The sequence below is a fragment of the Leishmania braziliensis genome, chromosome 11 (genome assembly GCF_000002845.2).
Source record: "Leishmania braziliensis MHOM/BR/75/M2904 complete genome, chromosome 11".
Lineage (NCBI taxonomy): Eukaryota > Euglenozoa > Kinetoplastea > Trypanosomatida > Trypanosomatidae > Leishmania > Leishmania braziliensis.
In genome coordinates, this window is record NC_009303.2 from 328,987 (window position 1) to 356,786 (window position 27,800).

Here is a 27,800-nt window from a genome sequence, read left to right on the forward strand (position 1 = left end):
GCGAAGGCGGCAGCGGAGGGGCAACCAGAGGCGGGTGATAATCATAATGTCTCTGAGAGATGCCAGGGCTATGGGGGGGGGGGTTTCAGAGCGCCACCTGCACGGAGACGTGTCCCCCGGTACGGCTGGCGACTTCCGACTCGCCTTTCTCTCTCTTTCGATGAACGGAGAGGTGCCGTTGCCGCCGTCGTGGCTGACTTGCGTTGGGTTTTGATTGACGTGCCTTAAAGTGGTGTTTTTCTTTGTTGTTGTTGTTGTTTACTTCCTAAATTGAACGACTTCTATGCGCGTTTGTTTTATAGGGGTCTCTATCTCTCTCTCCCTCGGTGTGCGTGCCAGCGCCTATGTGGAAGTGTGTGCAGCGCGGTGCTCGATCTTTACTGATGTTGCCAGAGATGGAGGGCTTCAATGGCGTGTGGGGCTTCGTCTCCTCCACTTCGGTTCTTTCTTTCGTTCTTGTTCCTCCCTTTCATTCGATTAAACAGCCAAGCCGAGGACTTCGTTGCACAGCACATGAAGGAGCGGAGAGGAACGATCCAAGGTGAGCGAAACAACGGTGACACCCATACCCACACATGCACACACACTCAGGTCGGTATCCGCGGCTTGGACGCATACAGTGCTGGAATGGAAGGACGGTGGTGATACGGAGTGTGCGTATGTGCGCCGCTGTGCGCCACTTCCGTTGTTCTCCCCCTGACCCTCTCACTTGGGACCCTCCCCCCATACCAGTGTGTCTTCTCACCATAGCCCATAGTCTTCATTTGACGCTCATCACCTCGACTGACACGGCGCAGGTTGCCTTCCCTGGCGCCCCCCCTCCGCTCCTCTTCATGCCAATTCCACTCCAGCCCTCATCCCCGCATCTTCTCTCGCACCACAGCATGTATGCCGGTATATATACATGTGTGTGTGTGTGTGCGTCTGGATGCTTCTCTCTCCCCCGGCTTCTCATCCTGCTGCTCTCCTTCGCTCTTGTCCTCTTGGCGCCATCGCAAGGTCCGCCATTTTGCGATTGTCTGCCTCGTTGGCTCGCTCTGCTTCATCGGACGTCTTTTCTTTCATTTTTTTCTTCTTCGGTGGAAGTGGAGTGGTGCACAGCGAATACGAAGAGACGCAACTGTCTCTTCCCCCCCCCCCCCCTTCCCTCCCGCCCCGCTCCGGCCCAATCCCTGCCGCCACGCCGCCGCTGTCGGCCATCTTATTCTTTCCTTTTCCGCACTCTCCTTTATAGAGCGACGCTGCTTCCACACGAAATAGTAATTCAAATCAAGCAAGAGAAGAAAAACAACACGAGAGAGCGAGAGAGGCGCGCACCGTCGGCTCATCTCGGTATCGCTGTGTGCCTACATGTGCGTGACTGCTTCTTAGCGGTACGCTCCTTGACGCGCTGACCTTCACGACTGTAAAGGCAAGGACACTGCAGTCGGTGGTGAGCCCAGCTGGCATTCCCTCTTTACCCCATCCACCCCTTTAAGAGCGAGCGGTACTAAAGCTTCAACGGGAGGCAGTCAAGATAGTGCGCAGTGCAGCACAGGCGATTGTGGCAAGCCTGAAGCGGGCTGGTAAAACAAAGGATCACGACCTACCATGGTGCTCACACGATCACAGATCAAGCATGGTCTCAGCAGCGACGTCAGGAATGACGACGATAGCAGCGTAGTTGGCTCTGTCTCGTCCGGTGCTGAAACCTCAGAGAGCGAGGGAGCTCATCTCAGGGCAAAAGTGAAGCCGCACTCGTCTCCTGCCGAGACGGCATCCACAAAGACCAGCGGCTTGGAGGGTGGGCAGCATGGCGCATCGCTGCTCAGGTCGCCGCAGGGGGAGCATCTTGGCCGCGGATGTCGGGTGCTACATACCACTGTCTCCCTCGACGAGCAGTATCTCGCGGCCTCGTTGCGCCGCTCGAAAGTGCTGAAGCGCAGCTCGCTACACCGTGGCAACGACGAGGTCAAGGTAGCAAAAATGAAAGACGGCGACAGAGAGGACGATGACTTTGCCATCCGCTCTCGATACCCGCAACGGGAGGCGGCGAAGAGGGCGATAGAGAATCTCCGCAGCACGCTTACGAAGCCCAGCGAAGCTGCCAGACGTGGCGACAGTGGCGCGGCTGACGATGAGGACAGCAACAGTAACAGCATGGGCATCTTCAACTTTCGCCATCACCCCGAGTTAGGGGAGGAGATTAAAAAGAGCCGCAAGATGCATCGGCGGCGATGCCGCAACAACAACAGCTATAGCGATGATGACGAGGAGGATGAGTTCACCACCTCGTCCTCCTCCGAGGGGCTAGACGCGGAGGATATTCCTGCCCGGCGAGCCACACGTGGGCGGCTTCGCCTCTCCACGAACTCGCTCAGCCGCACCGCGGCACCGTCGATGAACACTCACGCAGTGACGACGACGCGTCGTATCCGTACTACCGACGCCGATGCCGTGCCGATCAGCTCGTCCATCAGCGACGCCTCCATGCGGGAAGAAAGTGCCGAGCGTATGGCGCAGCAGGACCAGCGCGCCGACCCCTCCTCATCCTCCAGCGGAAGCTGTCAAGGGGGTAACACTGGTGAGTTCATGACGGAGGCGCAGCGGCGCCACGCTGTCCGTAAGGCCCGCGAGAGCGTTGCCGAGAACATCAATATCAACCACTACATGGCGGACGCCGTCGGGGTGCAGGACTCGAGGAAAATACGCCGCCGCCAACTCGACCGGCGTTACCGCTGGCTGCTGCATCAGGAAGAGGATGCACGCGCGCGGGCCGACGGCTACGGTGGCGGGCTAGGCACAGCGGACGGCGGGGCTGGCAGCGCTACAGCAGCCACGAACGGAGCGTTGGCCGACATCTCGCCCTTGCGGATTGATGACGGCATCACCTTCGACAGCGTTGGCGGCCTGCCTGAGCACATCGTGACACTTCGGGAGATGGTGTTGCTCCCACTACTCTACCCAGATTTGTTTGAGCGCCTTGACCTCAAGGCACCGCGTGGTGTGCTCTTCGTTGGCCCACCCGGCACAGGGAAGACACTGATGGCCCGCGCGCTTGCCAACGAGGGGTCGGGGCTTGCGCGTGGCGGCTGCACAGGCCGGTCGACACCGTCGCAGCAGCAGCAACGTATTACGTTCTTTGTTCGCAAAGGTGCGGATATGCTCTCCAAGTGGGTCGGCGAAAGTGAGCGTCAGTTGAAGCTGCTCTTCGAGGAGGCAAAGCGGCTGCAGCCGAGCATCATCTTCTTCGACGAGGTGGACGGTCTCGCACCGGCGCGGCACGCCAAGGCGGAGCACACTCAGGCCGCCCTCGTCTCTACTTTGCTGGCACTCCTGGATGGCCTGGAGGACCGCGGACAGGTGGTTGTGATTGGGGCGACAAACCGACCAGACACGCTGGACCCCGCTCTGCGCCGCCCTGGCAGGTTTGATCGAGAGCTTGTGTTTCCGCTCCCCGATGCGGCGGCGCGGCGACATATCTTGATGATCCAGCTGGCGAAGAAGGCGATGCCGGGGAATGCAGCACAGCGCGCGACCCTGGTGAGGGACCTGGTCGAGATGACTGAGGGCTACACGGGTGCCGACCTGGCTGCGCTATGCACCGAGGCCAGCCTCCACCGCCTCCGCTCAACGCTGCCGCAGCTCTACCTTAGCAGTCAGCGCTTGCTAGTGCCGCGTGATGTGGAGCAGGAGCACCTGCATGTGCGCACCGAAGACTTCTATGCTGCAGCTCAACTAATACAGCCGTCGTTGCGCCGCCCTCGCAATCGCGGTGCTGGCGGAGTGGCGGTTTCCTTCCTGGATCCGTACATCGAGGTGCTGATGCGCGGCACGCGCGACGCGACGCTCGCGGCATTGGCGTCGTCGTGGTCTCTGGTCGACAAGGTATTGCGGGCCAGCTCGCGCGACTGCCAAGACATGGCGACGGCTGTTCGCTCGCTCTGCACAGTTCCAATTCCACAGCCGCCGCGCCCATGCTTGCTCGTTCTTCGTGAGGCACCTGAGGTTTTGCCATCATCTTGGTGCGCCACTGCTACCGCACCTGTCGATCGGTCGGCAGAGCAGCATCAGCAGCAGCGCGCACTACGGCTGCATCACCTGGCGGTTAGTCTGCTCAAGGGATTACCACGCCTTCAGCAGCTCACCGTTCACCTGCCCCAGCTTTGCTGGGATGACATTGAGCTGAAGGGGATGTGGCACGCCTCGACGACAGTGACAGACGACTGCCTGGGCGACGGATCAGGCAATTGTTTTGCTGGTGTCGGGTTCACTCACATGAGCCACGTAGTGGACTCGGTGCGCCAGTGCTGCCCGTGTGTCGTGTACCTGAGCGGGGTGGAGGAGTGGCTGAGAAACAGTAGCATGGGGGAAGACTCGGAAGCCACTGACTCGTTTTCAGACGACGAAAATGTGGCGCACGGAAGCTCCGGAGCGATATCGAACATGGGTCCCTCACAGCTCTCCGCATCCACTCCTTCCACAGATGCCAAGGTGACTATCGGTGCTGCAGAGGACATGTCACTCGTGCGCCAGCAGCGGCTCTCTCACAGGCGGAAGCGGCTACTGCAGACGTTCCGCTACTACCTGAACACGTTGGCTGACATGGACGTCATCTTTGTGCTCCCCTGCGCGACGGCTGCGACATGCGAGCAGCTCATTGGTCCAGAGAACCCTATCTCCGCCCCTTTGAAACCGCTGACTTCGCTGACGGCATCATGCCCACCACAACTGGACTCCTTGTCTCCGTCTTCACCGACTCTCCAAGCAGACCCACCGAGCGCGGTGCAGCTCAGGCGCTTCTCGACGCGGCAGCAACTTCTGCATCCGCAGTTCTCGGTGGTGGTCGCATCCGTGTCTATGACACCACTGCCGAATGACCTGCGCCACTTTGTGGAGTACGTCTACCGCATCGTCGCCATGACAGTTCAGCTGCACCACTGCGCTGCTGTGGCGAATGCAGCGAGAGAGCTCACAAAGGAGAGTGGGGAAAAGGGAGTGATGACGAACGTGAGGCCTGCTGGTGCGCTCGTGGTAGATAAGGCGCCGCCATCGTCACCGCTCTCCGCCGCGAGTCTGCGTGCTCGCCAACGGGCCGACCGCGCCAAACGGTGCGAGCTCTGGCGCAAGGTCGAGTACCGCCGCCTACAGCTGCGCCACGTGCTGATGAAGTGGGTGAGTCAGTACATCAGCTCGGGCAAATTCAAGCTATTGGCCAGCGCCGACCTCGACTTCGCCCCTGATGACCCGCAATTCAAGTTGTGGCAGCAGCACACGCGCCATCACCGCATTGGTCTGCAAGACATCCTTGAGAAGATTGAGGACGAGGGGTACGTGTGTCTCTCACAGTACCACGACGACATTGACCAGTTAGTGCGAAACGTGCGCTCCTTCTTCCGTACGCGGGCTGCCCAGGATCAGCGCTACCGCCTCAAGGCTCTGGATTTGAAGGAGACTTGCCTGCTTAACATGTACAAGATGAGCCGCGCCGTCATTCGCTTCTGCGAGGAGACGCGCGACGTTCGCGAGCCCTCGTCGGATGAGGATGCTGACGAAATGGAAGAGGAGAGGCGCATCGTGACCGAGGGGCCTGGACGGAACCTCACGGCGCTTGTCTCCAAGGATGCAGACCCGGCCCTCATTGCGGAGCAGTCTCGCCGGGCCATGAACTTTGCTCAGCGTCCCTCAGCCCCGGAGCGGCGAAAACCGCGGCGGTACTACGGAGAGCGGCGTCGTCACCGAAGGCCCAAGAAAATCTCGAAGGCAGAAACACGTAAGGAGGCAGGCGAAGTGGTGCTGATGGGTGATGGTGGTAGTGACGACGATGGCCGTGACGGTGACGAAGAGGATGGGCGAGTCCCCAACGAAGGCTCCGCAAGCGTGGAACAAGCAGCAGCGGCGGATATCAATGTGAATGGTAGCCACACGTCCCTCTCTGGTGTGGCCAAGGGCGCAGCAGCTGACTTGATCACGGCTTCTTCGTCGCAGGACTGGGCCTGCGACCTTCTTGCCTCACTGTCGTACACGCGTCTCTACCAAGTCTTCAAGTCGATGATGCGTGGGCTGGAGATGGAGGTGCGCCGTGTAGAGTGTGAGATGGCGTCGACCGTGCTGTCTCGTGAAACTGAAAAGCCGGATGGCGTTACAGGTGTCACACGAGTGATGACGGAGAATGGTGAGCGAGGGCCAGACGCATACGCCGCGACGGTGTTCCGGCAGCTTCTACTTGCAGCAGTCGGTGAGTGATTCCCCACAAGTGGGGGAGGAGGGGAAGAGACCTCGAAACAAGAGGGGGGAGGAGATAGGATGGATGACATCTACCACCACCCACACACCTAAGATGCATGTGGATCGCTGTGCAGTTCCTGATATAGACATGTGTGTGTGTGTGTGGATGTGGATGGGTGTGTGCTGGGGAGGGGCATTCCTCATACCACAGTCATACAAGCACGACGAGTAAACCGCCATCTGACGAAATGAAGGAGGCCAGAGAAACAACGCTGTATATTTTCCTCAGCAGCTACTTCTGTCAAGCGCCCGCAGGTATGCTCGGAGATGGATGAATCGCAAGAAGTGAGCTATCACGTCCCCCTTCGACAGCTGTGTTCGCCCGCTCTTTATGCGCGTTGGCTCTGTGCAAAGATTTTCGTGTAAGGGGGGGGGCTCTGGGCGTAAGCGCAGAAAAGACGAAATGCAGGAAAAAGGGAGGGCCATGTGAACGAACGTTCAGTTTTTTCACGTCCGCATTGAATTTCCTCCTCCTCCTCTTCCTCCTCCTCCCCCCTCTCTCTCTCTTTTGCCATTGTGCCCGCGTTCGCACCTCGTCCCGCCTTCCTCCTATCGGACGGCTGATTACCATCACGCACACCATCAACACTCGCGTACGTACGTCACGTGCAGCCGTTCCCACCAGAGCTAAGAGAAGCACAGCTACGCCCCCCTTCTTGCAATGTCCTCGTCCCTCGCATGCGAAATTATGCAGCTGCACGAGCTATTCAAGCTTGGGGCTCTCACCCAAGAAGAGTTCAACGATGCTAAGCAGGCAGCCATCCGCAACTTCAACGCCGCCACCGCTACTACGGCTACATCGACCCCAGATCCAGCAGTGAACAGGGCATCGCTCTCTGAGTCGTCAGCATACTTGTTGCCCACACCCGCGGAACAACAGCCCGGCACAAGAGTCCCCCCTGGTGATACGGCGGCGGCGGCGGCGGCAGGCGAGCCACTCGCACCTCCGTCTCCAACCGCGTCTCCGATGGTGGCCACAGTAGCAGCAACAGGCTCGCGAACCTTTGAAAAATGGAAGGAGCTCTGGGACACTGCCAGAGTTTACACCCGCGTCGCCGCTGCTTCAACCGCCTTAGCGCCTCTTGACGCCCTTGACGCGCGCATACGGGCCCTTCGGTGCCTGTCGCGTCTTTTGCGCAATGTGCAGATGCACCCGGCGGAGCCCAAGTACGGGCGAATTCGCGAGGCGAACGAGATCATCGCCCAGGAGCTCATGTCCCTCGCGGAACCAAGCAGCGCCGTGCTCAGCTTCGCTGGATTTGTGCGGGAGCGAGATGAGCAACATGCCTCACTAAACGCTTCATTGACTGGCGCCGCAGCGTACTGCTGGGTGCTGCGTAGGGACGGTACTGCGGAAACAGTAGCACGCAAAGCTGCAGCGGCGGTGCGCCTCGTCCACGAGCTGCTCGAGTACTTTGGCGAGCAGCAATCCCGACGGTATCGCGTGCAGCAGCTGTGGCGTTCGGTTGCGTTGGAGGTGAGGCTTGAGCGTGCCAGGTGTGGCACTGACTCGAGCAGTCCTCTGCTGGATGTGCCAAGCGACCCTGAGGAGGCAGACAGAAAAAAGGAGGAGCGCGAGAGTGGCAAAGACAGTCAGGGCACAGCGGCGCGGCCTGCTGAGAGCGAAGCGCTGTCACCATCACACAGGTTGCTATCGTACTTGGTGGAGTGCTACACCGTGGACGAGGCCGGTGATGGTCTCTTCTCGTCCATGCTGCACCTACAGACCCTGCAGCGACTGTACGAGGCGGTGGCGACGGTGAGCGTCGAGGGTGGCGCACGGCCACAATCGTCCCATTCGCTTTTCCGAACGTCAGAAGTCTACGGTGCGGTGGTGCAGCAGCGCGGCGCCGTTGAACTACTCGTGTACGGCTGTGGCGCTCGCTTCCATCCGCCGCCGGTAACAACACCGCGCGTACTTGCAGTAGCTGCGTCACCGCTGCCTGCGGCGTTGTCCCCGCAGTGTAGTGACGCAGCCAACGACTACACGGTCCAGCTCATCCCCTCTGATACGCCAGACGTCTCGGAGTTTGTGGCTCGCTGCTTGCGGCTACTGCGGCGCCTGCGGCGCGAGGTGGAGCGAGTGCAACGGGAGCGGGCTCGTGCTGCCCGTCAGGCAGCGGAGGCCTCCATGCGACAGGAACTAAAACGCGAGCGGCAACGCCGCCAGCTGGAGAAGAATAGCGGGCGGGACGAAATGTCTGTGTACGAGCGGACGCCACAACAGCACCAACGTCGCCGCACACATCTGCGGGGGCACGGAGCTCGTCGAAGAGCGGGCTCTTCCTCCTCCTCCACCACTTCTTCGCACGGTGAGGCAACGAAGGGTGATGGGAAACGCATCCCGCTGGCGGAGGCTTTGGCGATACTGATGGGGAAGAAAAGCCCACTGTCGAGACGACCGCCACCTGCGTCATCGTCGCCATCGTGAAGGCACGCTGCTAAGAACAAGAAAGGCGGCACTGTTCTACAGCCAGAGGAGAACTTCGACAGGGTAGGTGGTACGATGATCAGAGAACTGCGCTGCGCCACGGAGAACAGAGCTGGCGGCGGCTAGAGCAATAACAAAGTACAGTAGTGAGCTGAACGTTGCCTCTTTGTATGCCGCTCTTCTTGTGCAGGGTGCGTGCCACATGTCGCTTCTCTTGTCCCTCTTCGCTCAGTCGTCCTCGATGCGCAGACGCCATTCTTCTTCACACCCATCGCTACCTAAGGCAAATGGAGACACGGACGCCATCAAACGGGTGGAGAAGTCTCAGGCGACGATCATAATGACTGTGTGCCGTGCGGAGTTGCAGCGAGTACTTTCATCCGCTGTCTCTCTGGCATCACGCGTGCCACGGGGCTGTCGCTGCTTAGCGCACGCCTTCGTGCGCGTGCTCTTGGTGCGCTTCAGGCGCTGTACATGTATTTTCTAGCCAACGTTATGCATTAAGCATTCGCGCGAGCGCACCTCACCCCCATTCTCTCGCTTTATCACTCCCCTCCCACCACTTTAATTTCGCTCTCCTGCACGAACCACCGGTACCACCACCTCCCTCTCTTCAGCAGTCCACACTCACGTACAGAGAGAGACCCTGCTTCAAAGAAGCTAGGGAGGATTCACATAACAGAGGAGAGAAGTGCCCTCGCAGACACAAACAGCAGAGCAGAGAGGGAGAGGCTTTTCAGGCACTGGCAGCATATGGGCTGGGCACCAAACTTCTCTAGTCATCCCACTCAGAAAAGCCGGACCCACGCGCCTCAGATTACCCCACAGGGACAGCACGCACGTATGTGTGTACGTGCGCACGAGCGTGAGAGCTTGCCGGAATAACCCTCTGCTGTGGATTCGTCGTCTTCGTTGTTTGAATTGTCTCCCCCCCCCTTGCGTACGTTGCCGAGTGGGGACTGTCTCTTGGACGTGGGACCTCCTCCTGCTGTCCCGCCTCTTTGCTCTTCTTCTGGGGTGTTCCCAGTCGGCAGGCTTTTTGCGCCCCCCCCCCCCCTCCTCTCCCCCCATGCCTGCTGGACACCGTTGTGTGCATATTTGCTGCGCGCTTGCCAGTGTGGCGCCAGTGTCTGGTGGGACTGGCGTCACACCGCTTGCTGCGGTAGGCTCTCTTATGGGTCGCCCTTGCCGACTTCACTGTCTTTTTCTTGCAAGCGCTTAGGAGTCCCTCACATCACTGCTTCTTCCTTCCCCCGCTCTCGGTGCGTGCGGCGGATCCGCGTGGTGGGCGTTTCTTGCCTTCGGGTTCCTTGACCTGCTCCTCCTGTGCTCGAGTGCTTGCTCTTCGATTGTCTGTCATGCGGCGTTCGCTCCATCGAGTTTTGTTTCCGGGGTCATTTTGTTTTCTCCTTCTTCCCTTCTCTCTATGCGTGTGCGTGTGCGTGAGCGCGTGTAGCTTGTTCATCATCCTTGTCGGGTCTGTCCCTCCCTCCCCTCTCTCTCCCCCTCTCTGCCTTCCAATGGTTTGAGAAGTTTGCGCTCATATTGCGTCTTGTGTTTGTGGCTGCTCCGGTTGGTCTGCTTGTCAGCAGAGGAGACTAGCGCGCTTCCTAGTTCGTCGTTGACGCGTCGCCGCCGACCGAAACATTGTGCAAAAAACCCCCATAGCAAGGGCAGCAGAAGCGAGGGCAACGAGAAGAAGAGACAGTAAAGAGCGAAGGAGGGGTGCGACTCATGCACTGACCGCGCCGCGAAAAGGAATGCAAGGTGTCATCGAAGCACCTGGCCAAGCCCCCTTCCCGCCCTACGGAACCACCGTGCTGTACCCAGGCGTTATACAGCAACGCACCCACCGCTGATGTGCGGAGTTCAATGCACTGAACACTGATCTAGTGGTTAGGTGATGGCGCGAGCCATCTACAGTGCATGATTGTATTCGCTCGCCTCCTGCTTCGATTATTTCGTTCCACCTCGTCTCCGCGTGTGGGTGTGTTTCTTTTGCGCTTGAAAAGAAATCGTGATGGCGAGGGAGCACACCGCAGTGCGTGGGTATCCCAGGGCCCAGCGCCTACAGCGTGGAGAGGCCAGAGCAATGTGTCGCTTTTGATGCCGGCGGCCCGGCCCTGGCTGGCGTGGCATCGTCGCGGCGGGCAGCAGCGAACCCGCTTGTGCCACCCATGTGATGCGCGCAGTGCCAGCGCGGCTCGAACGTATCCCCCACCGGGCCCTCGCGACCTACCGGTGTAGGGAACCTGCTCACCACCCCGAGGGACGCCCCCTCAGGTGGCGGCCGGCGTGGTGGGAGCGGCTGTGAGGCGGGCGGATAGAGTTTGAGGCAGGGGCCGTGCTCCGCTGGCTGAGCGGGCGCACTGCTGTAGCGCGCGTCTCTGGCGCTGCTGCGCACCACGCGGTGGGCCCTGTGGGAGGTCTGGAGGGGGCCGAGTGGGGTGGAAGGCATGCTGTGCAGCTGAGAGTGGACATGATGAACGAAAGTCTTGGATGGAAAAGGGGGCGACACGTCCATTCTCTGTGTGTACAGCGGCTAAGCAGCAAGGAAGGCTACCAACAGAAGACCAGGGGTGTGTGTGGTGCTTCTTTTGTATTTAGACTCATAGATGAGCGTCCATGCAGTATTGCAAGTGATGCGGAGAGAGTGTGTGTGTGTGTGCGTGTGTGGGGCATGGCGGGCGCCACGACCCCCCCTGCCTCAAGTGTCGCGTGCCGAGTCACCATCTGAATGCCCCGCTGCTGGCGCCGTGTGGCTGAGGTTTTCTTGCGAGTAGTATCTCTCGCCCTACTTCATCTCACTCACTTCTCTTCATTCTCGTTTTTCTTCTGCCGCCTCTCTTACTCTCTCCACTTGGTGCGTGTCACCGCGCCCGTGCGTGTGGGGAGGGGTGAGTTCCTACCCCTTTCTGTCCACTTGACAATTCCACAACGACGCCCCTTTCCAGCAGGGACGGTGGGGCACTCTCCGTTGGCGTTTTGCTGTGGTAAAAAAGGGTTCCTGAAAATGAACGTTTCGTGTCTCCCGTGGCGTCGCTACTTATCGTACGAGGCAGGCAGATAGCGTTCAGAGATGTCGCTGGGGGCGCTGGCTCCTCGTTCCGTTGTTGCTGGTTGCCGTTCTTGGGGCGCGTGCGCGTTTGGTTGACCGTATCGCGCCGTCCGCCTCCAGGGTCGTCTTTCCGAGGGGGCGCATGGGCTGCTCGGCACGTTGCCCGGGGGGGGGCCAAGAAGAAAATGCGACCGGTGAGGATCGAACTCACGACCTTGGGATTATGAGACCCACGCGCTGCCGACTGCGCTACGCTCGCTCATGAGATTCAAACGTATGCGTCTCTGATTGGTGGCATGGATGTTCATAGCATCATACTCGAACAGCGCGTCCGTGTGGCTCAATGGAAGAGCATCTGACTACGGATCAGAGGGTTGCAGGTTCGAATCCTGTCACGGATGACTTTTCTTTTGCTACAACAGGCTATGCGATTCCGGTCCGAACGGAATTTCGGGGCCTTACCAGTACGACCATGTTTTGATGAAAACACCGTGTCCCGTCTGGCTTGTGAAGTTAGGCGCCCACAGGGTTAGTCAGTCCTGAGATCAGCGATGGCTCAGGAACACTGGGTGCCGTGCCCCTTTTGGGGCCACCACTCCTTTTGGTGGGGTGGGGGGCGTTCTCGCCTTTTTTCTCCTGGGGGTGGGGGCGCGGGAGGCGCAACCCCCCGCACGCCGATCCATACGATCCCAACGCCCCAGTTTTTCCCCCGCCTTTCTTCTAAGCCACCTGCCTCCAAACAGCATCGCACACACCCACCCCCCTTTCGGTGACGCCTCCTGCTGCACCCTCCTCCCCGCTGGGGATCTCAAACCCCTCTTACCCCACCGAGGGGGAGGGAGCATCACGACAAGTTGGCACACAATGGCTCTTCCGCTCTCCGCTATGTTTGTTTTTTTTGCAGGGTTGCATGCCTTGTACTGAGGGAGCTTGCACTACGGCATGATGGTAGGGCCAATCTGCGGCATCTAACGTAGCGTTGCAAAACAACAGCAACTGCACCACTGGGCTTTCCAATGTGGTATATGGCACCCTTCAAAATGGTGTAACACGTAATTCGATGATTTGCACTCGTTTGAATACACAGGCCACTACAAAGTCAGGCGTGGCTTAGCCGTTTCTCATTTTCTCCCTTCTGCTTGCACCACTTTCCACTGTAATCGCGCAATATCAAGTACGTATAATTTCCAGTCTCTTGGCCCATCCCCGATGAGCCAATTCATTTGCCACAAACAGGGTTCTTCATTTCCTATTTTCAGCGGAACCTAGTGCTCCCCTAAAAGAGACCAGAAATGTATTGCAATGTGAACAGGCGAACTGTCAGCGCCATTTGAAAAACTACTACTATCGAAATGATTCATGCACTGCATTTTCAACACCTCCTCTTGCCGTATCTTGATCGCTTTTTTTTTTTCTGGTTAAACAAAAACACCACGCTCAAATACCAACTATGAGGTACACCGCTTCTCTTATGTTCACAGAGCATGTTTTCAGTTACAGCTCACTTTTCTTTTAGCTGTACTCCCTCTCCCTTTTCAGTATAAATGTCTTCCTTTTTGCAACGCCTGAAGAGCGGTGCAACTGTGGTTGACAACAACGCGGCACCCGACAATGCTGGTGTAGTTGTTCGCCGGCTAGAGAAGAAGGTTTTGTCACAGCCCCTAGAGCAGCTAGGCATCATCTTTGGAAGCGATGCGGAGGTGACAAGAGTTGCGCCTCACTCGCCAGCCGCCACCGCCAATATCCCAGTCGGCTTTATGGTATTTGACGTAAATGGTGATTTTGTTGAAAATGAACAGCAGTTCAATGAGGCAGCACGCAAAAGTATTAATCTCACAATCAAGCTGCAGAACACATCCGGTATGTCAGAGCTTATTGCACGAGTATTGGAGGATGACGATCGGCGCGCCAGCGGTGCGATTTCGGCATCTGGTCTCGATTTTGACGAGCTTCTACGCACAACACCGCGCTTCAATTTCCTTTCCAGTGACCATCCACTTTTTCGCCGGTACAACAAGCGACTTTCCCAGCAGCGCCAAGCTGCGGCGCTGATTGCGCAAAGAACTGCGGAGGCGGAGCTTCAGCGCCAAATCGAAATCAAGGAGCGCCTTAGGAAGGCTTTAGAAGAGGAAGCTGCTCTACAAGCGAAAAAGGAACAGGAGAAGGCGGAGCTCCAGCGCATGATATCAGCACAGGAGACAGCGCGGTTCGTGCCCGAGGAGCCTTTTCTGAAAATTATCAAAGACGAGAGTGCTTTTGGTCAAGTAGAGCGAGAACTTAAGAAGCCCGAACTCGCCGCTGAGCCAAAGGTAGAGATCAAAGCAGAAGTTGGCCTTTCAGAGGCTATCACCAATAGTGCTACTTGCACATCAGCGACGCCGTCAAACGATGCAGCCGCAACGCTCTCAGCAGAAGAGCTGCTAGTACTTGTTGGAGTGCCTACCGAGAAAATTGAAACTGAGACACCTGCCTTGGAGGACCTTGCAGAGGCAATTGCACTGCCTCCATCGGAAAATACAGCTACGTACATTACTCTCCCAGCAGAGGAGTACACTCTTTGCTCTGGTGAGCGTGTAGTCAGTATTATCAAGAAGCGCACTGGCCCAATTCCCGCACCACCACCCGGAAAGCCGCCTGTTATTAATAAAGCTGCTGCTAGCCGTCTCAATGAATCAGTGAAAAGAGCAAAACCAGCTAAGAAAATAGCGCGCAACTACACGCCTTCCGATGAACAGCAATACAAGAGACAGCAGTGTTCGCGATCACCGCGCTCGCGGCGGAGGATTGAGAGGGATCACTCGTCGAAGGAGCATTCACGCCGTCATCGACGTGATGAGGCACCTTCATACCGTCATCACAAAACCTCGCGCGACTCCAAATACCGGCGCTAGTACTTCCTCTCTTGGGCCCTCTTTCTTACCTGAAGTTGCGAGACATACCCATTTGTCGTAGGCTGTGCTGTGCGAGGGGATGGCCTCCCTGAAGTCTTTTTTGGCACCAAAAGTTTGGGCCACTTTGGTGGCACTTTTTTCCGTATTGTGGAAATATGCTTTTGCGCAACGGATTTGGGACGTGCAGCATAATCGTCACTTTCCCCACTAAATCTTGGCGATATCAATGGATAGATAATGTGGAGGAGATGGCTGCATGGAAGTGACTGCTCTTTTTTGAGCGGCGGTGTGCTTTTTATAGCGCTTCACTATCTTTTCCTTCTTTCGTTCGGATTAGACGTTGTATCTATATTTTAGATTGCGTTATGAAAGAAAAACGAGCCTTCCTATCTTCCTACGTGCAGCACCTCGTTTTCTCAACAAACAAAAAACACGATTAAACAAACTGAGTAAGCGTAGTCTTTGGTGTGGCGTCTTGTCTGCGGGAGCTGCTTTTTTCCCTTTCCTGGTTAGCTAAAAACACCTAATTAGCTTCTCTGCGCGTTGTCTGCCGATCACAAAAAGAAAAGAGAGTATATTTCGTCAAAGACACCACCGGTTCTTATGGGTTTGCTAGATGCACCCACTTATTGGTGGTGACCTTTCTCGGAGCTATGATGGTTTTTACTGTCTCACTGCGCAGCGAGTGCTCTTTTTTAGTGCTGGAGATAACCACTGTGTGCTTTAAGGTCCACCCACAAATAGGAAAAAAAACCCACTCATGCTATGTGCGAACTGTTGTGCTCTATACTTGCTCTGTTTGGAGTTTTACTTGCCTCTCCCTTTCCACCAACCTTCTGCAAAACCTCTCTCTACGAGTGCAAATACAACAACAACTGAAACAGAGGCAGAGAGCAGGAAAACATCAAAAAATCCTTTATCACCTTCATGTATGCTCCCACATACTCCATTTTTTTTTTCGTTACACGACGAGCAAACGTGCAAATAAAGTAAGCCTACCATTTTGCACGCTTCAGAGACTCCAAGTTCTGAAGCTGTGCAGTTTTTTTTTCTCCCTTGTAAATTATTTTCTCTTTGACTTCGTTAGGTTTTTCCTTCTTGTTTCATATGAGAGAGACCTTTCGTATATATTTTTTTGCATATTACACTTCACAGCTAGATTTCCTTTATTCTGTTTGCAGCAGCATTTTCTTATGAAATGGCGCATCACTGCCACACTAATATGAACGCCCTCAGTCTTGACTGTTTAAGTTGCTATGAGGAGCAGCGGGCCAGGATGAAGTCCATTGATTTGAATTACTTACAACAGAAGTCAAACGAGTGCATCCAGAATCGGTGCGCTCCATCTCACTTGCACATGAACTACACGTGCCACCAGGCTGCCGAGGCTGTTGCTCAAGGCAGTACCTTTCCCCGTTTTGTGCGGAACGGATCGTTGCCGGCACGTCAAAGCGAGCTAACCACTCGAGTTGCAGCACAGAGAAACTACCTCGCCTACTGTAGGAAGCCCCTGGAGTGCGCCGGGCATATTTCTGCGCAACATCATTCCAAGCCCTCTTCAGCTGTGCCATTGCAACAGAGAAGCATGGATTCCGTGCTTTTCGATGAGGAGCGCTTCCATGAGGATACAGTTTTCGTTAACGGTGAGCCAGTTCGAGTAAGCAAGGGGTATCAGAGCGAACATGCCTTCTACGGTTTAGACTCTCCTACCGCCGCCATCCTAGATGCTGTGTCGGCCGCAAATGCAGACCATGTTGGTAAATCGAATGCCGTATTTTCCTTAGGAGCAGTACGAAAAGGTACGCCTGAGTCTCGGCAGCAAAGTATCACTGCCAGTTGTGTTGCTGAAGGCAGGAGGCAAATCTCTGGACTCAGTGGAACATCCAAAGAGCAGCATACAATAGGTAGTGCTTCCTCTGAGAGATACTGTGACTACCTTTCTTCGTCTGGACGACACTACCGTGTTTTTCGTCTCCATAAGCGGCAACTTCCACCTATCGAGGAGAGAAAGAAAGCTGAGGGCTTGTCATTGTATGCAAAGGGCGCGAAAGAAGTGACAGGGACTGAAAAGGCAAGGAATCGCGAATCGGTTGAAGGTGATAGTGAGATAAGGGGCTTATGCGAGCAGAGCAAAGACCAAGTAGCAGCACGCTGCTACAACAGCGGACGGAAGTCCGCAGAAAATGACAAGTCGCTGTTACCCGTGCGAAGAGGGCGAATAACAAAGCCGTACAAACTACACGAAGCTTTGGAAGATGCACGAAGCAAGCACACCACACCTCGGCAGCCCGGCGCTGCCTCGCATCAGAACAAGAGTGCCACAAAATCCACATACAGAAGCTGTGGACGTAGTTTGACTCCCATGTCTCCAGTAAACTATGTGCCATGTGAGTCATCAGCGCCGTTGCTGCTTTTTCCCTCAAGGAAGCCACTTGAGGACATCGTGGACACGTGCGCAGGCTGTCGTGATTGTGGTGGCGCTTTGGCAGGCATCAAGCGCCGCCTGCGTTCCCATGGCCATCGCGATGCGGCGCACGGCGACAGAGCAGAGCGTCGGCTTCCTCCAATCGGAGGGGGCCAAGGGTCCCATCCAGTACCCCCGCCGGCTCCACATTGCCAAGGTCGTGCTCGTGATGAGCACCGGCATCGGTATCAAAGTCACGAAGGCGGGAGACGTGCCACGAAAGGAAGAAAAAGACGTAGTAACGTGCTTTCCGACTTCAGTGAGCATTGCCCATCGCTTTTTGACTCTGCCCTTTGTGTGTGCGTTTCTATCTCAAGTAGCATCGATAGGGCAAGTGACACGTCGGACTGTGTGGTGGTGGATAAGCAGCAGCGGAGGGGCGCTGCACAGCACGGACGCGTGCGAAGCGCGTCACCGCTCATTTTGGCGGACGGTGACGAGGGCCACGACTCGTTTGACAGCACATACAGCTGCTCGAGTGACAGAGACACGGACTGGGAGGACGCGGACTCGACTTCATCTCTCTCGTCGTCGGCGTCGCTGTCATCTTCGGAGCTGAGTTCAACTTCAACACGGAGGGTGGAAATGCGGAGGCCTCGAATCTGCGTCTGTCGCCGAAGTCGTCGTCACAGCGCTCACTCGCCTCCGTCTGTATCGCTCAAAGGGAGAAGGTCGGGCTCGAGGGGCTCTGAATCAAATCGTCGCGAAAGGCATAGTGAGGGCAACAGGCAAAACACGAGGAGGCCCGTCTCGTCGTCATACTTGCCGAGCTCGTCAAGCGCCGATTGTGGCTTAGACGAAGGCCCCGGCAACTCCCTGGCGCTCCCCCGCGTAGATCACACGAAAAAGAGACGATGCGACTCACCTATTCGCCCGCCCAGTGTCCGAGCGGTTCTTCCAGCTCACCCGCCAGGGATACTGCCACCTTTGATGGAGGAAGTGCTGCCAAGTACACGCTATGCCACTTCCTCGGCAACGCCGCTGGCACAGACGACTGGCGCCACTCCCAGCTGCGCGAGTCCGGTCGCCCCGCCACAGCGCACAGAGCAGGGCACGACTGGTAAAAGAGAGCAGTCCCATGGCGCGGTGGACCCAACTCGGCGCGCGTACCAGGAGATGCCTATGTCGCCTCTACAGGTGACCCACTTCCGTGACTTGACAACTCCGTCTGTTGCGTCATCTGGCCCTGTCTGCGCGTCACTACAGGTGAGTGGCATCAACACGGGGAGCGCACCCCCAGAGCAGCAGTCTGGTAGGGCGGAGAGGTCAAGGCCATCACCCGCAACGGAGCCGCTGGACTTGGACTACATTACAGAACATGTGCTGCAGGTAGTTCAGAGCCGTTTGGCTGGCACAGGTCGCGCGCGCGACACTGAGCGGGTTGGCTCGCAGCGCGCTAGGGGACGCAAGGATGACGCTGGGGAAGCGCTGCGTAAGCGCGAGTGTGCTCGTCAGATGGATGTGGAAGTGGCGGCAAAGCGGGCGGCAGAGCAATCACAGCTACGAGACCTTCTTCAAGAGGCCCAGCAAGAGGCACTTTACGTGCGGGCAGAGCAGCTGTCCTTAAGTGATCTAACGGCCTCGTTGCAAGTTGCACTCGTGTACGTCACCCGCCTTATAGGACGTGACGACGGCCCCGACGGTAACACGTCGCCGCTTGGCCGAATGTACACAGCTGCAGAGAGGGACGGCAGCTCGTCAATGGTGATTGGGACGCCAAACTCGAGCACCCTAGTTTATGGCGCAGCTGAGCACAATGCAGTGATGCAAGCACGTGGAGGCACTGGTGCTTCTAGTGAGAACAACGTCGGAGATATGGCTGCAGCTGTCTACGGCAGTCACGCAGCATTTTTGCCTGACTCGACCATTGATGCGGTGACGCTGCAGCGACTGATTGCAGAGCTGCGCCAACGACGCCAGAGGCACGAAGTCGGGCAGCGCCTCCAGCAACAGAGGGCTGAGGAGGTAGAGGCCAATGCGCTGGAGGCAGCTCGGCAACAGCAGTGCAAGCGAGAGGTCGACGAGCTTGTAGCCAGCGAGCGACAGGCCCGTGCCAGTTTGCACGAGGCTGAGGAAAGTGCGTTGGACGGGGTGCTTGTCATTGCTGCTTCCTCTCTAGGCGAGGCCGTCGAACGAATGGTGGCCGTCCAGCACAGGGCCCTCCTTTCATTTTGCGAGGAGGAGCTCAACAAGCGCACGAGCATCATCGCAAGCGAGGAGGCAGAAGCAGCCGATTTCTGGGAGGTCGCCACAGATCTCTGGCAAGCTGCCGCCGAAGATGAGAAGGCACTAGAGGAAGAAGAGCGGCAGCGGCTGGTGGAGGAGGCGATGGCAGCCGCGGCGTGGCGCGAGGAGAAAAACGCGGAGGCAGAAAGACTGCAGGCGGACGCTGTGGCCGCTCAGATTCGCAAGATGGGCGGCGAGGGGAACCTGTACACCACTGGCAGCGCCGACCAACTCACGGTTGCTACAAAGAAGGTTGTGCTGTCTAACCTTATTCCCGGTCAGCTGCTTTCCATCCAGGGAGGCAAGTCCATCGAAAGTGGCGGCAAGATCCGCCTTGTAGGCGACCCACACGTCGCAGCCGTCGAGGCGCGTGCACGGGAGCGCCGCCGCATGGATCGTCTGCGCCAGCATCGGCTTCTCTCTGCTTTGCCACAGCACCCTGAGGCGAATAAGGTCAACGACTCAGTTGGTAGCCGTCTTTCCAGCCGTCAGCCTTCGACAGTGCGCATGGGTATCAACGGCAGCGCCGTCAGTGCACCGAAGCCGCTTAGCCGAGCCTCATCGCGCGGTTTGCGAGTATCGTCGTCGTACCAGCTATCATTGGACGAGAGTGGTCGAGTCGGTGTGCAGTCGCCAAGCCAAGGCCGACTGCAGAGTCAGTCAAATTTCGTGTTTGACGGCGATATCGACTTGCACGTCTACGGACGCAAAGTTGGGACTCCGTTTGAGAGGCACAGCCGCGCCTCTACGCCGGCCTCCGCGCGAGGAGCTCTCCTTCATGGCGGTGGTTTCAGCGCTGCCACGCCATACAAGAGGCGGGCAGGCGAGGGGGGTGCTAGGGACGTACAACATGCGCACCTCGCCGTTTGAGTACTAGACGAGGCACACCGGCAAGTGCACCGTCAACATCCGAGAGGTACCATATGTTTTTTTTTTTTCCTTTTCCCGATTCGTACATTCTTTTCAGCTTTCGTACAGTACACGGATCGAGCAGGCTGCCTACTCTGTCTTTTCCACTCTTACTCTCCTGAAGGGATTCCTACAGGTGTATAGTAGCATACTCGCCAATACAGCCTTGTTGCTCTTTTTTTCCCCTTCGATAACGCCTCAGCTTTCCCTGGTGGCGAGGGAGCACACCGCAGTGCGTGGGCATCTCAGGGCCCAGCGCCTACAGCGTGGAGAGGCCAGAGCGATGTGGCGCTTTTGATGCCGGCGGCCCGGCCCTGGCTGGCGTGGCATCGTCGCGGCGGGCAGCAGCGAACCCGCTTGTGCCACCCATGTGATGCGCGCAGTGCCAGCGCGGCTCGAACGTATCCCCCACCGGGCCCTCGCGACCTACCGGTGTAGGGAGCCTACCCACCCCCCCGAGGGACGCCCCTCAGGTGGCGGCCGGCGTGGTGGGAGCGGCTGTGAGGCGGGCGGATAGAGTTTGAGGCAGGGGCCGTGCTCCGCTGGCTGAGTGGGCGCACTGCTGTAGCGCGCGTCTCTGGCGCTGCTGCGCACCACGCGGTGGGCCCTGTGGGAGGTCTGGAGGGGGCCGAGTGGGGTGGAAGGCATGCTGTGCAGCTGAGAGTGGACACGTTGGGAAAGAAGTGGGGCTTTTCATCTGTCTTGGCAGTGGAGCCACACGGGGCAGTCACCATTGTGAGCGACGTTGTTGCCTTCAATGGCGTTTTGTCATTGCGTGTTTTTATCGTCTTTTCAGACGCAAAGGAGAAAGGGGAGGAGAGGCTGCTCACGATGTACCCTGTTTGGCGCGTGGTCGACTTACGCAGCACGCCCTACTTTTTGAACTTGTGTTTCCTTCTGCATCCCTCCAGGTTGTGGTGTGCAGCTTCCCCGAGCCGATGATTTTGCCTTGGAAACGGAGAAAAGGAGGGTAGGGTGGAAGAGGAGAGAGTGCGGAGGATGGCAGGAATAATAGCGCTGAAAAGACAGCGGTGGGCGTTGTCAACTGCGTACATCGGTGTAGTTTTCACTATGAGTAGACGAAACAAGCAAACAAAAAAGAGGAAAAAACGCACTTTTCTCTCACTCTGTTTAACATGGAGGAACGTGAGCTTTATTCCCTCAAGCATACAGGAGCTTAGCCGCCAGCAGGCAAGGACCTAGTACGGTTGCGTTGGCCTCTCTCCTTCCCTCCCTCTCTCTCTCTCTCTCGACATTCTTGCGTCTCGCTTGGCGCATGTGTGGTAGAGACGTTTCCCTTTCGCTGTTACTTTCGTGCGTTTTTTTTTTTTCTTTTAGTGGCCTGTGTTTTGACCTTTTTTTCACTTCATGTACGTCTGCTGAATGGGCTCGTACGCACCTTTACTCTGGTGCTACCTTTTTTTTTGTCTTCACAGCGCTGTGCAGGGCGTTTGTCGTCCTCGCTGCGTCGCATCTCCCCTGGTTGCTCATGCCCACTTCATACACTTTGTCTTCCACCCCTGTTTCTTCCTTCCCCTTGACCTCATCTTGCGTGACTACGCACCCCTTACCACTCCCCTTTCTCGCACTATTTCGTGCCGTTTCATGGATACCCACCCACCCACCCAACCCCGTCCAGCCAATTGCTCAGGGGTGTACACCGGGGTAGTGGAGGCACTGTTCCACTCGTCTGTATACCCGTGCGGGCGTACACGTTGTAGGGGGTCTCACCCTCCTTTTTTTCTGTCGTTGTGGCGTTTTCTCTCTTGCTTGTGGATTCCCGCATTTTTTCCCTTCTCTGCGTACACGTTCTCTCACCGCAGGTGCAACGCCCCCCCCCCCCCCCCCTCTCATCGACCTCCGTCCACCAAGAGAGCGGGCACACACATCAGTACTTAGGACGTGCTGCTAAAAAAAAAGTGAACACACAGAAATGACACACCCACACCCACGCACATCCACGTACATACAAAGAGAGACACATCCCCCAAGAGATTGGAATTGGTTCCTAGGCTCATTAAAGAAGCAGGTGCGGTAAAACAAAGCAAAAAGAGAAAGAAAATCAGTGACGCCGAGGTGGAGGAAGCCCGTGATGCAGACGTTCTCCTTTCCCTCCTTCCTTCTCCATCGCTCTCCTACTCCCTTTCCACACAACCACTAATCCGCTTGTTCTCTATTTTTGTGACTTGGCATTTTTTTTTCGATTCGCTCGTATCCCCTATCTGTCCCTAATTATACCCTCTGCCCCACCCCCGACGCCAACTTCGACTCTTCTTTATCGCTTTCTCTTCCAGCGCCTGCGCACTCTTTGCACTCCGTCATCATGCGTGGCGGTGGCTTTGGTCGCTACGGGTACGAGAAGCCACAGCCAGGTCTGCAGTTTCATTCGTACGAGGATGCCACCTACCCACCCCGTGCCTACCGCTATCACATCCAGCAAGCCATATCTTCATCTGCGGCCCCCCGATCGGCTGGAAACAGCAGCGGTGGCGGCGCTAGTGCAAACTCCACGTATTGTGCAGATGCGCAGATGGAAACAGCTATTGTACTCCCGACCATCGATGCGGATGCCACGTGCGGCCCCTTCGTCAGGTCTGGACACTCCGGCGGCAGCTCGACAATGTCAGCAGCGTCTTCATCGATTGGGTATGTAAGGGGGTCAGCGTCGTCGGTGGCATCAACCAGCACAGAAGGTGGATTCGGCACAGGGGCCGGCGGCGGCGCGGATACGGAACGGCGCCCACCGCCGCGGCTGCGGTACTTCTTCGAATGTTTCGTTCCAGACGAGAACGCCAGTGATGTGCAGTCCTTGTGCGAAGTGTGGCGGCACATGGAGCCGCTCAACCCCTTCCACTACCGTGAGTTGTGGTGTGGTATCGACGCCGTCGATGTCACCTCCCCAACACCTGCCAACCCGGTGTCGATGAAGGCAGAGCCGCCTCTCGGATGCGACGCTTTTGCCGATGGCGACCGCGTCACCGACGGTAGTGCCTCGAAGATGGACGACAGTGCGGTGAAGAAAGAGGCGCAGGATGAGGCGCAGCTATGTTCGCCCGAGCGGGCTGCTAGTGGTGCTCTTGCGACTCGTGTAGCCCAAAATGCACTCCACCGTACGCTGCGCGCCATAGGGCTACCGGACGAGCTCAGCTCCATGGTGCTACTGTCAGCCCGCATCGCTTCCGGCGCGCGTCTTACGCGCAAGCAAGAGAAGATACTTAGACTGCGGGCACAGCGCCGACCTGCCCCTCCACGACCAATCCGCCGCGGTGCGAAGGTGTTTGTGCCTACCTCTGCCGTAATCGGTGGTGCAGGGGAAAATGGGATGCCTGCAGGGAGCGGGAGCGCCGGAGGTGGTGGCGGTCTCCTTGATGTAACAGCACTGGGACCGCGCGCGATGCGTCTGGCTCCCACTGGCTTCACTGACGCAGCGGTCGGTGTCGGCAGCGCAGGGTACTCCAAGGCTCCCTCCGTGGTGCCAGTAATTGGCGAGTTCGCCTTTGATGATGACGACGAGGACGAGAAAAACTTCCATAGTAGTGGCCGCAGTCGTCATGCCGGTATAAAGCGCGGCCGCTATGGGGTGGAGGATGATGGGCTGGACAACAGGGATCTTCCACTGATCGCCTCTGGTCGCTGGGGTCTAGATGGTGAGACCAGTGGCGATGTGGGTGGCTCAACGGGTGCCGCTACCGCTGCTGGCGCGGCAGGTGGTACTGTGATGGCGCAAGGAGACGAGTTGGAGGACAACGACGAAGAGGATATTCTCTCCACCGGCATGGTCGACGACGATGACGACGAGAATATGGGGAGCGAAGACGACGTGCAAGAGGACGGGGAGAGCTTTGGCGGTGGTGACGACGATGATAACTTTTAAGAAGACAGCGGCGTGTGCGTCTCCAGCTCTCACCCCCACGTCCACTCGCGTTTCACGAGTACGAAATCACCGTCATGGCCTCCTCGGCAAAAGAAAAGGATGATGTAAGTCGTTTAAGATGGTGCTTAACAATGGTGGTGTATCGGTTCACGGTGTGTGAGGTGTGGGTTGTGTCTGTCGAGTGGAGCAACAACAGAAAAGCAAAGCGTTGCAGCGTTGGGGTGCTGTGGAGATCAGAGAGTGGCGAGCTGCGATGTGGTTGTGGTTGTGTGTGTGTGTGTGTGTGGAGGGGGGTAGGAGAAGGACTAAGGCAACCGGATGTGTGAGAGGCGCCCAAGGATGTTGTTTTTTTGTTTTTCTTTTCCCTTTGGTTGTTGCTCTTTCCTAATGGATGGCGTCTGGCTTTGCCTCGATGGGCGCCTGGTGTGTTCCTCTGCTGCTGACGTACCATTTTGAAGGTCTCGGTCTTCGTCCCGCTCTCTTTGCTTTGTTTGTTTCCTTTCCTGCGCATCTGCGTGGGAGAGCGAGAGAGACTGGCCTTGGCCCCCCCTCTCCCACGCCGCTGCTCATTGCCTGGAGGATGAGTGGGCACTTGCGAGGTGGAGCTGGGTGTGGTGGCCGACTCGACGCTTGCAGAGCAAGTGGAAAGGCGCTGAAGCTTCGTGCTGCGCAGGCCGCTCCTTCGAGGACTTCTCCCCATGCACACAAAGAACAGGACCCCAGACCGCAACTGGGAAGACCTGACGTGGTGGCTAGGCAGCACGAGTGGAAGAGATTGTGTGGTTGGTGCTTGACCCCCTTTTCCAAGTATCTTGGAGGGTGTCATATTCATCTTCGACCTCGGTGTGGTCATGGCTTCCTCAGCCCACCCTGTCATTAATGGTTCATTGACCTGCGAGCATACACACACGCACCCCCCGCCTTCCCCACCCCCCACATACACACACACGCACATTTACAGCCCCGATAATACCCGAGGGAAGCGTTACAGTGCGCACCCTCGAAGACCCAGCGACGGAGCAAAGAAAAAAAAAAACACACACACACTGGCCATCTGCGACGTGACAGCGAGTTTTCCTCGACTTCTGTTGCTCCTGAAATCACACAGGCTGCATAGCTCCAGAGATGGTTGCGCAGTTCTGTACACCTAGCCCTGGTCCACCTCATGAGGGACTTGGAGGAGGGACGTTTGTGCTGATCAGCCTGGCTTTTGTGGAGACGATAGGCAAGCATACCTTCACTCGTGCATTATGTTTTGTCAGCTGTTGTTTGCGAGTGCTACTGCCTCTCTCCTCCCTTTTCCTACATCTATGCGAGCGTGCCTCGGCTCTCCCTTCCATCCACGTCCTCTCTTTATTTTCTGCGTCTGTGAACCTCCTCCATTACCATCGTCTCTCGTCTTGTGTGTGGCCGATTCTCCTTGCACGTGCGTCTGCCTTGTGCGTGTGCCTATCCCCGCGTACACGTACAACGTATTTACATACACTATCACCCCGCACTTTTCCTCCGCTGCTTTGCTTCTTCTCGTGCTTGTTCTCCTGCCTCTGTCTCTGCTAATCTTGTTTGCCCGTACCCAAGGGAATCCACCATGAGCAGCAAGACTCCCAAGCTCTTCAACAAGTGGTCGTTCGAGGGCCTCCAGACGTCGGAGCTGGCCCTCCGCGACCACATCTCGACCACGGCCGCGTATGTGCCGCACACGTCTGGCCGCTGGCAGAAGCGCCGCTTCCACAAGGTCCGCATGCCGATTGTTGAGCGCCTGGCCAACGGCCTCATGTTCAAGGGCCGCGGCAACGGTCGCAAGCTGCAGGCTGCGCGTCTGCTGAAGCACACACTGGAGATCATCCACCTGCTGACAGACGAGAACCCCCTGCAGGTTGTGGTGGACGCCGTCTCGAAGGGTGCGCCGCGTGAGGACTCGACCCGCGTCGGCTCCGGTGGTGTTGTGCGCCGCCAGGCTGTGGACGTGTCGCCGATGCGCCGGGTGAACGAGGCGATCTATCAGATGTGCAAGGGTGCGCGCGAGGCTGCCTTCCGCAATCTGAAGTCGATGCCGGAGTGCCTCGCGGACGAGATCGTGAACGCGTCTAAGGGTAGCTCGAACTCGTATGCCATCAAGAAGAAGGATGAGGTGGAGCGTGTGGCCAAGGCCAACCGGTAAGTGTCGCTCTGTTATGCCCTTTTGCGTGACCAGGATCGCATTTTCTTCGCCCTCGCCGCCTCTTTGCGAGCTCTCCTTCCTGCAACGATTGCTTCGCACGCACTCTCATACGCCCTCCACTCCCCCCTCTGCTTGTTCCTCCTTCCGTTCCTTTTCGTTCCTCCCCCCTTTCTTGGCGTCTTCCTGACGGTGCGTGGAGACGACGTCTGCGGCGTTGACATTCCTGCCCTACCCAGTCCCACACACACCGCACAAGGGCGACTCCTCTGCAAAGGAGAGAGAGCGACGACGAAAGGAAAACCGACAGTGGGAGGAAGAGGCACTCAAGGACAGGGGAAGGGTGGAGGGGCCGGAGTGAGATGGAGAATCTGAAAAGTTCAAGGGCTTGATGGAGGCATCAATAGTTGCGACGGTATGTAGTCGTGCAAGAGGAGTGGGCTGGGGTGGTGAGAGGACCCCCAGCCGTTTCGTTTTTCTGCGATGGTGTCGGATTTTACTCATTTTATTTCCTCCTTTACTTTCTTTACGATTCTTCCGAAACAGACACAAATGTAGCCTCACAGAAAGAGGCCGTAAAGGCATCTGCGGCACTTTGAGCCGCGTCTGCAAAGCGTCGCGAGGACCCCCCACCCCGCCCCCACACACACATGCACACACACAAGGCTGTCATGTGCACTCGCTGAGCGCACCGGGGGAGCCTGATGTGTGTAGAAGCCACACAACCGAAGTTGGAAGAAGTGGTAGGGGTGAGGAGGGATGGGAGAGAGCGGAGGTAATGAACCGGTGGGCGCTTTCAGCGCCCGGCGTTTCTGTCTCTCCTTTTCCTCTTTGTAGCCCTCCCGCTCTCCCTCCAGTGAGTGAGCGGACTGATTGTGTGCTGCTGGTGTTTTGTTTCTCTTTAGAGAGAGGTGTGGTGAGCGCTCATGTGCGTGGTGGATTGATGGCCCACTCTTGCTCTGCACACCGCATGTGTGTGTGTGTGTGTGTGTGTGTGTGTGTCTGCTCTTCTCCCTATTGTTCTGACTCTTTCCCTCTCCTTACGCCTTTGCTTCGACTTCTCTTGTGGTGTATCGCTGTGCGTGTGCGTGTCCCTCTCTGTGCTCCCCGTAACGACTGTGTGTGTGTGACGTTCGCCCCCCCTTTTTTTCTTTTTTTTTTTTTTGCCGCTGCCCCCCGCTGCGCCACTGGTGTGCCCTCTATGCGCTGGCGCCTCCTCCCGTACCAACGTCTGGACCCGTCGCTCTTTCTGGCCTTCTCGTTGCCTTCTTCCTCATCGCACTTTTCGTGTTGATACCCGCCAACACGTTTCACTAATCCCCCCCGCCCCACACACACCCCAACACGATATCAGAAACAGCTACCCAAGGGAATCCACCATGAGCAGCAAGACTCCCAAGCTCTTCAACAAGTGGTCGTTCGAGGGCCTCCAGACGTCGGAGCTGGCCCTCCGCGACCACATCTCGACCACGGCCGCGTATGTGCCGCACACGTCTGGCCGCTGGCAGAAGCGCCGCTTCCA

The 27,800-nt window shown here is 57.3% G+C and overlaps 6 protein-coding genes and 2 non-coding genes across 8 annotated transcripts; 7 read left to right on the forward strand and 1 right to left on the reverse strand.

Annotated features, from left to right (window-relative positions):
• Window positions 1-1,590: 1,590 nt before the first annotated feature.
• On the forward strand, window positions 1,591-6,225 carry LBRM_11_0710 (putative ATPase; the record flags this gene model as incomplete). The annotated part of the gene is made up of 1 exon (XM_001562954.1): window positions 1,591-6,225. One exon carries the CDS (start codon window positions 1,591-1,593, stop codon window positions 6,223-6,225), a length of 4,635 nt encoding a protein of 1,544 aa, XP_001563004.1.
• Window positions 6,226-6,928: 703 nt separating this feature from the next.
• On the forward strand, window positions 6,929-8,698 carry LBRM_11_0720 (conserved hypothetical protein; the record flags this gene model as incomplete). Its single annotated transcript, XM_001562955.1, has 1 exon — window positions 6,929-8,698. The coding sequence occupies one exon, from the start codon at window positions 6,929-6,931 to the stop codon at window positions 8,696-8,698; it is 1,770 nt and encodes a 589-aa protein (XP_001563005.1).
• A 3,244-nt stretch (window positions 8,699-11,942) lies between these two features.
• LBRM_11_tRNA4 lies at window positions 11,943-12,015 on the reverse strand. The gene has a single exon. It is a non-coding gene; the product is annotated as a tRNA-Met (tRNA).
• A 70-nt stretch (window positions 12,016-12,085) lies between these two features.
• LBRM_11_tRNA5 lies at window positions 12,086-12,157 on the forward strand. The gene has a single exon. It is a non-coding gene; the product is annotated as a tRNA-Arg (tRNA).
• A 1,356-nt stretch (window positions 12,158-13,513) lies between these two features.
• On the forward strand, window positions 13,514-14,647 carry LBRM_11_0730 (conserved hypothetical protein; the record flags this gene model as incomplete). Its single annotated transcript, XM_001562956.1, has 1 exon — window positions 13,514-14,647. The coding sequence occupies one exon, from the start codon at window positions 13,514-13,516 to the stop codon at window positions 14,645-14,647; it is 1,134 nt and encodes a 377-aa protein (XP_001563006.1).
• A 1,198-nt stretch (window positions 14,648-15,845) lies between these two features.
• Window positions 15,846-20,207, forward strand: LBRM_11_0740 (hypothetical protein, unknown function; the record flags this gene model as incomplete). The annotated part of the gene is made up of 1 exon (XM_001562957.1): window positions 15,846-20,207. One exon carries the CDS (start codon window positions 15,846-15,848, stop codon window positions 20,205-20,207), a length of 4,362 nt encoding a protein of 1,453 aa, XP_001563007.1.
• Window positions 20,208-22,569: 2,362 nt separating this feature from the next.
• LBRM_11_0750 (conserved hypothetical protein) lies at window positions 22,570-24,120 on the forward strand (the record flags this gene model as incomplete). The annotated part of the gene is made up of 1 exon (XM_001562958.1): window positions 22,570-24,120. The coding sequence occupies one exon, from the start codon at window positions 22,570-22,572 to the stop codon at window positions 24,118-24,120; it is 1,551 nt and encodes a 516-aa protein (XP_001563008.1).
• Window positions 24,121-25,708: 1,588 nt separating this feature from the next.
• Window positions 25,709-26,281, forward strand: LBRM_11_0760 (40S ribosomal protein S5; the record flags this gene model as incomplete). The annotated part of the gene is made up of 1 exon (XM_001562959.1): window positions 25,709-26,281. One exon carries the CDS (start codon window positions 25,709-25,711, stop codon window positions 26,279-26,281), a length of 573 nt encoding a protein of 190 aa, XP_001563009.1.
• Window positions 26,282-27,800: the final 1,519 nt, after the last annotated feature.